This window comes from Ctenopharyngodon idella, chromosome 4 (genome assembly GCF_019924925.1).
Source record: "Ctenopharyngodon idella isolate HZGC_01 chromosome 4, HZGC01, whole genome shotgun sequence".
NCBI lineage: Eukaryota > Metazoa > Chordata > Actinopteri > Cypriniformes > Xenocyprididae > Ctenopharyngodon > Ctenopharyngodon idella.
The window spans coordinates 16,933,502-16,943,587 of record NC_067223.1 but is presented as its reverse complement, the minus strand read 5'-3'; the positions used below and the strand labels follow the sequence as shown (position 1 = coordinate 16,943,587).

The window sequence follows — 10,086 nt, the reverse complement described above, 5'->3', positions numbered from 1 at the left end:
GATGTGGACTGAACCCTGTCCGTGGTCCTGAACGCGCATGCGCACGCGATCAGCTCGTGCGGATCCTCCAACCTGCACAATTGAAGCGCTTTGCCTGCATTTCCACTCAATAGAGCCGCTGCAAAAACACCATCAAACGCCATTTTCAATGAAAAGACATGGAGCGGCCGGACAGCGAATACTGCAGCTTTGAAAACCCGCTGATCAGCGAGATGAAGCATTTCTGCAAGAAGATACAAGAAGCCTGCAACGAGCTGAAGGAGGATCTGACGCCGTACAAAAACGAGCGGTTCTACAGGTAGGAGGATTTCAGGAATCAAACACATTTATGTTCAATGTTTTTAGCCGCTTCGAGTTCGTCGAAACGCTTTTATTGACCGAATTCTGTGCGAACTGTGTATTTCACATCGCACAAACAATGGCGTTAAAATATCGTGCGCTCAAATTCAAAGGTGAACACAGCGATTGCCCATTACTCACTGATCAAGACACTGAATTCACACTAAATAACATAATATTTTTCATTTAAAATGTCCAGTATATGTTTATTATGTTCGTTTTAAATGCAGCCCTCCATATTAACAAGTCACATGCACATTAAAGAGGCACTCAAACCAGTTAAATTAATACCTCTTTGCGTTATTAATCGATATAAAACCAATAACGCAGATGGCACATGCGCAGTGCGGCGGAGGTCACATGACCTCGTTGTATGACGTCAGTGGGCTGATGTGTGCGGATATGCGCCGTCAACAAGCGTATCCTGATTTATTCGCGGATTTCGCGCCGCCAATGGAATAAAATCAGCGCGATGGAGCGGTAAGTGTGTGGATGGAAATCACAACATCACATACAAACACACTTACACCCGTTTGTGTTCAATAAACGCGCGTTTTCATCAGTTTTACAGTGACTGTCCAGATTTTTGAGTGAGTGAAAGCTGGTCGCGCACGTGCGCGCATTTCACAGCCTATTTATAATTATAAATAATTGATGGATTATATTTAGAGTTGCTGGAAATGTTTTTGTGTTTTACACAACATATGTCGGATGTTGTGGGCGTGATCTCATTTCATGTTCCTGTGTGTGTGTGTGTGTGTGTGTGTGTGTGGGCGGGCGGTTTAAACATCTTTCTGGTTGTTTAGACCTCAATACTAAATCTTTAAGTTTTGTAATGCAACATGAAGATGGTAGCATTTTTTTTTTTTTTAATTGTGACATTATTTTCATTTCATTTAAGTACCATTGCTAAAACTGCACGCATAATAATGAAAAGGTTGAAACATATATATATTGTGTGTGTGTGTGTGTGTGTGTGTGTGATTCAAATTCTATGTATATGTATGTGTGTGTGTGTGTATATATATATATATAATATATTTGTTAGTATCATTGTGCAAGTGGATATAAATACATATTTAAATATTATACAGTGTTTATATTTATGTTTGCAGCCTCTAAACGTAATATAAATAAATTGAAAATTATATAAATGAATACATTTAATAATATATTATGTGTATATTATTTTGAGGTGTGAATCTTCACTTGCCTCACAATTCGATTACAAAACGATTCTCAGTTCATCTTTTCCTCCAATTCTCTTAATAATAATTACGATATTAATAATCACAATGTAGTTCTTTTTGTTATTAAAAATGAGAACAAAGATGCAAACAACAGACAGTAGAACTAATACAGTATATTATCAATATTAAATTAACAGTGCTTTACATTTTTCATTTAACCTCTATTTAACAGAATCATTCAAGTAAAAAAATAATACAGAAATTGAATAATCAAATGTAAAAAAAAAAAAAAAAAAAATCACTACATAGTGTATTAATTACAAATAAACTGATTGTTATTAAAGCTACAAAAGTGATTGAGTCAGGAGCAGTGAGTGATTCCCTCTTTATTAACATTAATAGCAGCAGGTTTATTATATTAAGAGCTAACGCACGGATCAAATATCATGCTACACGTCAACTGTTTACCTTCGCTTAAAGTGTTAGTTCACCCAAAAAATGAAATTTCTGTCATTAATTACTCCCCCTCATGTCGTTCCACACCCATAAGACCTTCGTTCATCTTCAGTACACAAATTAAGATATTTTTGATGAAATCCAAGTTTTTTTTTATCCCCCATAGAAAGCAATGAAATTACCACATTTAAGGTCCAGAAAGGTACTAAAGACATGGATAAAACAGTCATGTGACTGCAGTGGTTCAACCTTAATGTTATGAAGAGACGAGAATACTTTTTGTGCGTAAAAACAAAACAAAAATAACCACTTTATTCAACAAATTCGTCTCTCCTCGTCTCTCCTCTGCTACGCTATTTTTGTTGCAGCTTCCAGGTTCTACGTCAGTATGCCGTCTCAGTATTGGCTGACACTGATCACGTGATCAGTTTCATCTTTACATGAGTTCTCGCCAAGACAGATGTTTTGAAATAATTCTGTGTGCAGAACTGTTCACATCAGCATCATAAAAACGATTATATTGTTCTAGTCATGAGTGGTGAAGCTGTGTCCGTGTGTGTTTCTGTAGGTTGGCCCCCATGCGTCTCTACACTCTCTCTAAGAGGCACTTTGTTCTGGTGTTCGTGGTTTTCTTCTTCTGCTTCGGTGTCTCTACCCTCATCGGTGTGTCAGGTGAGATCTCTGGTTTCCTGCAAACAGTGGGCCGATTCAGCCGTTTCCCAGCATTCACCTGCTGTTCCTTTGAGAGAGTCACAGTGAAGGTCTGCGTGGATAATGAACCTGCAGATCACATGATTCTCAACCCTCAAGAGATTCAAGCAATTAAAAGTTAAAAATGCCTGTTTTTATTTATGTATTTTTATTTTTATTAAAAAATGCATTTGCTCACACTGTCTTTGACAGGAACATTTTTACAATTTGTGTCTTCCATCATGATGAAGTCACAACTATTCATTTTGAATTCAGGACTGAAACAGACAAACAGAGATAATATTAGAGATATGAAGTTGAGTTTGTTGTTTGCTCTGTTGACTGATGAATGTCTCTCCTGTAGGACCGAAGATCATCAGTGAGAATTATCACAACGGTTTAAGCATCAGTGTCAATGGATCAAAGGTGAGATTTGTTGTTCTGCGAAAATAGACTTGATTTTCTTTAAAAAAAAAAAATTAAAAAAAAATCACTACAGGAGTAAATAAGATTTTCTTAATGTTTGTGAAAAAGAGTCTCTTCTGCTCACCGAAGCTGCATCAAAAATACAGTAAAAATAGTGAAATTATTACAATTTTAAAAAATGTTTTTCGATTTTAATATACTTTAAAATATAATGTATTCCTGTGATCAAAGCTGAATTGTCAGCATCATTACTCCAGTCTTCAGTGTCACATGATCCTTCAGAAATCATTCTGATATGATGATTTGAAGACATTTATAATGTTACAAAAGATTTTATTTCAAATAAATGCTGTTCTTTTGAACTTGCTATTCATCAAAGAATCCTGAAAAATAAAATGTTTTCAACATTGATAATAATCATAAATGTTTCTTGAGCAGCAAATCATCATATTAGAATGATTTCTGAAGGATCATGTGACACTGAAGACTGGAGTAATGATGCTGAAAATTCAGCTTTGATCACAGGAATAAATTACAGTTTACTATATATTCACATGGAAAACAGCTGATTTAAATTACAATAATATTTCATAATTTTTACTGTATTTTTGATTAAAATAACGCAGTCGTGGTGAGCAGAAGAGACTCAATGAGATCGTGTCTCAATCGTTCCAAAGGTTTGACAGAAGTGTAAGTGTTTTTGTGTGGTGAATGGTGTCCGTGTTTTCTCAGACCGGCCCGTTCGACCTCCAATCTCAGCCGCTGTCCAACTACAACCAGCAGCTCTGGCTGACATGCATCATTCAGCTCAACAACAACCGTGAGAAAACATCGTTTTATTCACAAACGGCTTCTTATCTTAATCAATAATGATCATTCATTAAACATTTACTGCTTAAAGACTCATGAAATTGATTGATTGTGTCATTGCAGAATGTAAACTATATTATTGCCGATCTCTAATCTGATAAATGTGACTAAGGCAGTGTTTGTAATTGTTTTATTAATAATTTGAATTTTTATTTTTAGTTTTAATGATAATTTTAGTTTAATTTTTAGTCACTTTGTTATGTGCTTTTGTCATTTTGTTTTTATTTTTTAAGATTTTGCTATTTAGGTTTAATTTTTGTTTCACTTTTAGTTTTAGTTATTTATTTTCAACTTATTTCAGTTTTTCAGTTAGTTTCAAAACTAATATTTATATATTCTTTATTTCAGCTTTATTTCAATTATCAGACATGTTTTTAATAGTTTTAGTTAAAGATAATAACCCTGTTATAGGGCAAGAAGATATTAATATATTATAAACATTAACATCATGATTTTCTGTAAAGCTGTTTTGGAAACTGTGTATTATAAAAAGCACTAAATAAATAAATTTGACTTAAACTAAAACTGGAGTTAATAGGAAATTCTTCAGAACAGGAAAGAAAATTGTTTGTCAGCCGTTTCATGCGGTCTTTGTCATTGAATCATTCATTCTAGAGAAAACGCAGATTCATCCAAATAAAGTATTTACTAAAGAGTCATTGAATCATTCATTCAACCTGTTTTTTTTTTTTTTTTTTTTTAATAATTTAAGTATTTTTTTAATAAACATTTTGTCAGAAGCTCTAGTAAATTACATTTTGTTTAGTTGTCTGTATCCAGAATGCTGAAACTCTCATGGAATGTGTTCAGTTGTAGATCTGGGTTTGAGAGAGTTCGGGATGAACGTGGAGCTGCAGGGCGTGATGCAGGACGCCAGCGTGATGCGCATCAGCGACACTGTGCACAACAAAAACAGAAGCCTTCACTGCGCCGCGGTGAGTCCTGCTCTCTTCTGTGTGTGATCGTCACCGGTTCATTTGGATTTTCATGAGTCTCTCTCTCTCTGTGTGTGTGTGTGTGTGTGTGTGATGGTTTTGCAGCATCAGCAGGCGTGTGATGAGATCATCGTGTTGCATCTGGGTTACCTGAACTATACGCAGTACAAGATCAACGTCAGCTTCAGGAACCTACAGGACGACCTGAAGGACAACATTAAAAATGTCACTTTTGTTGTAAGTTTCACAGACAAAACTCAAGGGTATTTGCACGTCGCAAAATAAACACAGATTCATCCAGTAATGAAACAAGTGAAGTCTTTTTGAGTGAGTCGTTGAATCATCAGTTCAAGAGATTTGTTCAAAAACGCAGATTTACAAATGAAAAAGAAAAGCACATGCGTGACCAATAACATCGAAGAAGACCTTCGGAAAAGTTCCACAATGCTCTCAAACTCTATTTTAATTGTAAAAAAAACATTTAAACTCCTGTTATTAATCATTTAATTTGTATTATTGGTCACACATTAATATTATGTAATTAAGTGCTTTGTAGTGTTGTATTGAAATCACTTGTGCTGTTATTGAGCTGGATACGGGTGAAGTCGGGACAGGTTTGGTAGTATGGGTAGGTTTAAGGGGTAAGGGAAGGTCAACAGTGTAATTATACATGTAAATACATGCAGGTATTTGGTAACACTTATTTTTTTAGTTCAAATGTTTTTAATAGTTCTGACAGCGTTAACCTCGATCCCGTTTCTCTCTGTTCTTCACCAGTTTAAGATGTACAACGCCACGTTCTCTCAGGTGGAGATTTGGTTCCGGTTTGTGTTTGTAGTGATGACCTTCATAGTGACGGTGAGTGACCGCTCCAAACCGTCTGCACATGTTTGAGTCGTTCATGATCGTTTAAGTCCCTTTAAGGCAAGTGACAAAATGACTTTACCAATCAGCGATTGGCTCTTTTATTTAGAAGGCGCGGCTTGTTCCGCCATATTGCGTGTTGCACTTTTTCCCATTTGTAGTGATATGAATGTGTATCTAAAGTCTTTTTATTTTGTGTAGTGTATGTTTGCGCACTCGTTGCGGAAGTTCTCCATGAGGGATTGGGGAATCGAGCAGAAGTGGATGTCGATTCTCCTTCCTCTGCTGCTGCTCTATAACGGTGAGACTCAACTGGACAATATTTACTTTCCTTTCCTTATAAAAAGAACTGTTTCTTGAGCAGCAAATCATCATATTAGAATGATTTCTGAAGGATCATGTGACACTGAAGACTGGAGTAATGATGCTGAAAATTCAGCTTTGATCACAGGAATAAATTACACTTTACTATATATTCACATAGAAAACAGCTGATTTACACTGGAATAATATTTCACTATTTTTACTGTATTTTTAAACAAATTCAGCTTTGGTGAGCAGAAGAGACTCTTTCAAAACATTTAAAAAATCTTACCGACCCCAAACTTACACCAATACTGTATATATTTCGAGGCATAACATTTTATTTCTCTGTGTTGTAGATCCCTTCTTCCCGCTGTCGTTCCTGGTGAACAGCTGGTTTCCGGGAACGCTGGACGCGTTCTTCCAGGCTCTGTTTCTGTGTGCGCTGCTGCTCTTCTGGCTGTGTGTGTATCACGGCATCAGAGTGCAGGTGCGTTTATGATATTTACAAATATTCATGAGTCTTTGTGTATCTAAAGTCTGCGATCATAATGTAATGACTTTCTCCACTTGTACACATGTAAAATAGTCTGAGAATGTGGTTTCATGTTGATTTTGAAGAGCACAAAGTGACACAAAATCAAACTCATCTGGAGGATCTCGATCTGTTGTTTCGTCTGCAGGGCGAGAGGAAGTTCTTGACGTTTTACCTGCCCAAGCTGATCATCGTAGGACTGTTGTGGCTATCGGCCGTCACGCTGGGAATCTGGCAAACGTGAGAAATATGCTGCTCTAGTTGGCGTTTTCCTCAGTGGTGGTTGTAACTGCTGGTGATTTATGGGATTATTATCATTTTGTTGCTGTTATTAGGGTGAATGAGCTGCAGGACCCCACGTATCAGTACAAAGTGGACATCCAGAACTTCCAGGTGAGTTTCTTTCACTGGTGTTTTACTCCCGACACCTCAGTCTAAATAAAAATACGCAAGTTAAAAAATTAATAATTAAAGGGGTGGGTTCACTTTTTTAACTTTAGTTAGTGTGTAATGTTGCTGTTTGATCATAAACAACATCTGCAAAGTTACGACACTCAAAGTTCAATGCAAAGGGAGCTTTTTAAACAGCTGGTAGGGACTACAACGAGCTTCTTCCCGGGTTGGTGACATCACTAACCCTAAAATGTACATAAACCCCGCCCCCGAGAACACACAACAAAGGGGGTGAGGCCATGTTGGGCTGCTTTAGAGAAGAGGAAGAGTTGTTGTAGTAGAGTGTTGTTGACATGCCGTCATTTTACGCCGGACTGCTTCACAAACGAGGGTCAATTCAACACAAAAGATTAACATGACGGCACATGCTAGTGGATGAGTTGAATCAACTCCACAGCAACTACATAAATTTATCCACTAACCATTCAGAAACGTCTAAAAGTTGTAACTTCTTCCTGAGTCTCTCCATCAGTGTCGACTCCGGTTTGAACAATGTATGGCTGAACACCGTTACTGACAATCCTCATTTTGGATTCTCCAGCTTTGTTGTCGGCGTGTTTTTGCTCACACCCAAATAGGGGCAAATTTGACAAGCTATAATAAATGATCTGTGGGGTATTTTGAGCTGAAACTTCACAGACACATTCTGGAGACACCAGAGATTTATATTACATCTTGTGAAAGGGGCATTATAGGTCCTTTTTAATGTGTAATTTCCTGAAAATAAGTCACATTGCATCAAAATTGCGTTGTTGAATAAAAAAAAAGTCACATTTTTATTATTACATTTAGAAATGATGTAAAATACTGGTAAATAATACCCAGATGTTAACATTATAAACATGTATTTTAGTTCCTGTCACTCCACAACAAATCCTTGACATTTAATGGTTTTCAGAATAGGCAGGAAAAATATAAGTGTAGAAATGGTGACATTCACTATAAGCGCCTAAACTAATGCACGTGTAAAATAAAAAATAAACATTCGCACAAATACAAACGTGTGTTTTGTGTGCTTGACATTAATTGCGTTATATAATTCACAGCATGTTTCAGATGATAAACACGACTTATATTAAAGTCAACATTAAAGGGAAGTTGCGCTGATCTCCTATTGTGTCGTATATCTGAGTGAAACGCTTCTCAAACAAGAACAAATGTAGGGCGGGGCTTGATTCTGTCTGTGAGGAATTGATTGGATGGTTGTGGTTTGCTATTGGTGGATCTCATGTGAGTGACAGGTTGCCCCGCCCTCATCATCAGAGAAGAGAAGAGATGCTGCAAGAGGGAGGAGAAGATATTCTGATTCAAGATTATGAGAAACATGAATGATGTGCACTGATAAATCATCATTAAAAAATTGTCCATTTTGATTTCATGGTGATTTTAAGGAACAATGGTAGCTAAAAATGTGTTTTTGATATAGGGCATGAAGATCTTCTTCCTGCTGGTGGTGTGTTTGTATGTTCTGTATCTGGTGTTTCTGGTGGTGCGCGCCTGCTCTGAGCTGAAGAACATGCCGTACACAGGTAACACGCTACTGACACGAGGAACAAGTGTAGCATTAACATGCAGGATTTTCTTCACTGTCTTCATTCATTTGCTCAGATCTGCGGCTGAAGTTTCTGACAGCGCTGACGTTGGTGGTGCTGATGATCAGGTAACCTAAAAATGCTCTCGTACTGCTATTTAAAGAGGACCTGATGTTGTTTTGGGGCTCTAGAACAGTATCTAGTCATCTGATGATTCAAACAGATGGTCATGTGATGTAATTCCCTCTTCTCTTTCATCAGTGTGGTCATACTGTACCTGAGATTCGGCTCCAAGGCCTTGCAAGACAACTTTGTTGCTGAACTTTCCACCCACTACCAGAATTATATCCTTTTATTACAGCGTTTTTAGTTAAAGTGCCTCTATTATTCTATTTTAAAGTCTCCTAATTGTGTTTTGAGTCTCCTACAACAGATTCACGTGCCTAAAGTCAAAAAACACTTTAATTTTCACATATCCACTGCACATCACCTCCTTTTCTCAGTGTCTGAAACGGTTCTTTGAAAGATTTGATCTCTCTAAACCCCGCCTTTCTGAGAGCTGCTCTGCTCTGATTGGTCAAATGAAATATCAGCTCACTCCATTAATCTGAGGTTTTCCTGAACGTTTTTCTCCACCAGCTGAATTTCTTTCCTTCTACGGCCTCCTGAACTTCTATCTCTACACGTTAGCGTTTGTCTACTCGCCCTCCAAAAACGCTCTCTACGGTGAGTTACTGTGTTATTCAACACTATTTAACTATTGTAAGTGACTCCTTTGTCATGGAAATGTGTTTTCCGTATCCCAGATTCCCAACTGAAAGACAATCCTGCCTTCTCCATGCTCAATGACTCGGATGATGAAGTCATTTACGGGTACGTTCCCTGCATCACATGTTCGGCTGTTCAAAACGATCCTTTCTCATCATGCTGCTCTTGTTTTGTGTTTGTGAAGGAGCGATTATGAAGAAATGCCTCTTCAAAATGGCCGCGCCATCAAAGCCACCGCCAAATACCAGGATGAGAGCGAAAGCGACTGAACTGAGTGTGAATCTGGTGTGACTCCGGATCGCTCCTGTATATTTGAGGGATGTATATAGACTTACTGTTGAAATGATGCCAGTGTCATTATATACTGTGTGTAAATATACAGGCCGATATATTTTTAAAGGTGAAGTGGTGTTTTTGAATGTAACTCCAGCCGCCCTGATGATGATGATGATGTTTTTTGAAGGTCAGTCTTTAACCTCAGTGAGTGTCAGTGAAGGGCAGCGTGCAAATATCAACTGTACATCTAATCTAAATACTGTTGAACCACTACTGTCACGAAGAAACGGCCAGATTATATTTCACCTCTAAACTAAAGGAGGAAAAGTAAGAATGTATATTTTTTTGAGGGGGGGAAAAAAAGCCTTTTTTTGGGCGGGGGTAAGGGGGATTATGACATAATTAAGCACTATGATCTAATTAACATCAGTAAACATTAAATTCAGTAA

The 10,086-nt window shown here is 37.3% G+C and overlaps 1 protein-coding gene across 2 annotated transcripts in view; it reads left to right on the top strand.

Moving 5' to 3' along the window:
- Nucleotides 1-45: 45 nt before the first annotated feature.
- The window catches only part of tmem181 (transmembrane protein 181), a 10,795-nt gene continuing 754 nt past the window's right edge, over nucleotides 46-10,086 (top strand). The window contains exons 1-17 of one of the 2 annotated variants that reach the window (XM_051890929.1): nucleotides 46-298; nucleotides 2,554-2,657; nucleotides 3,040-3,101; nucleotides 3,834-3,921; nucleotides 4,782-4,906; nucleotides 5,012-5,143; nucleotides 5,684-5,764; nucleotides 5,972-6,071; nucleotides 6,433-6,563; nucleotides 6,757-6,848; nucleotides 6,944-7,001; nucleotides 8,488-8,590; nucleotides 8,670-8,721; nucleotides 8,855-8,937; nucleotides 9,230-9,319; nucleotides 9,400-9,466; nucleotides 9,546-10,086. The exon at nucleotides 9,546-10,086 is cut by the window's right edge and continues 754 nt beyond it. In XM_051890929.1, the coding sequence (XP_051746889.1) occupies nucleotides 159-298; nucleotides 2,554-2,657; nucleotides 3,040-3,101; nucleotides 3,834-3,921; nucleotides 4,782-4,906; nucleotides 5,012-5,143; nucleotides 5,684-5,764; nucleotides 5,972-6,071; nucleotides 6,433-6,563; nucleotides 6,757-6,848; nucleotides 6,944-7,001; nucleotides 8,488-8,590; nucleotides 8,670-8,721; nucleotides 8,855-8,937; nucleotides 9,230-9,319; nucleotides 9,400-9,466; nucleotides 9,546-9,630 (1,593 nt within the window). In that variant the 5' untranslated portion in view covers nucleotides 46-158 and the 3' untranslated portion in view covers nucleotides 9,631-10,086. Of the gene's footprint in view, nucleotides 299-669; nucleotides 820-2,553; nucleotides 2,658-3,039; nucleotides 3,102-3,833; nucleotides 3,922-4,781; nucleotides 4,907-5,011; nucleotides 5,144-5,683; nucleotides 5,765-5,971; nucleotides 6,072-6,432; nucleotides 6,564-6,756; nucleotides 6,849-6,943; nucleotides 7,002-8,487; nucleotides 8,591-8,669; nucleotides 8,722-8,854; nucleotides 8,938-9,229; nucleotides 9,320-9,399; nucleotides 9,467-9,545 lie in introns of those variants that run through there. The other variant, XM_051890930.1, reaches the window with a different exon arrangement.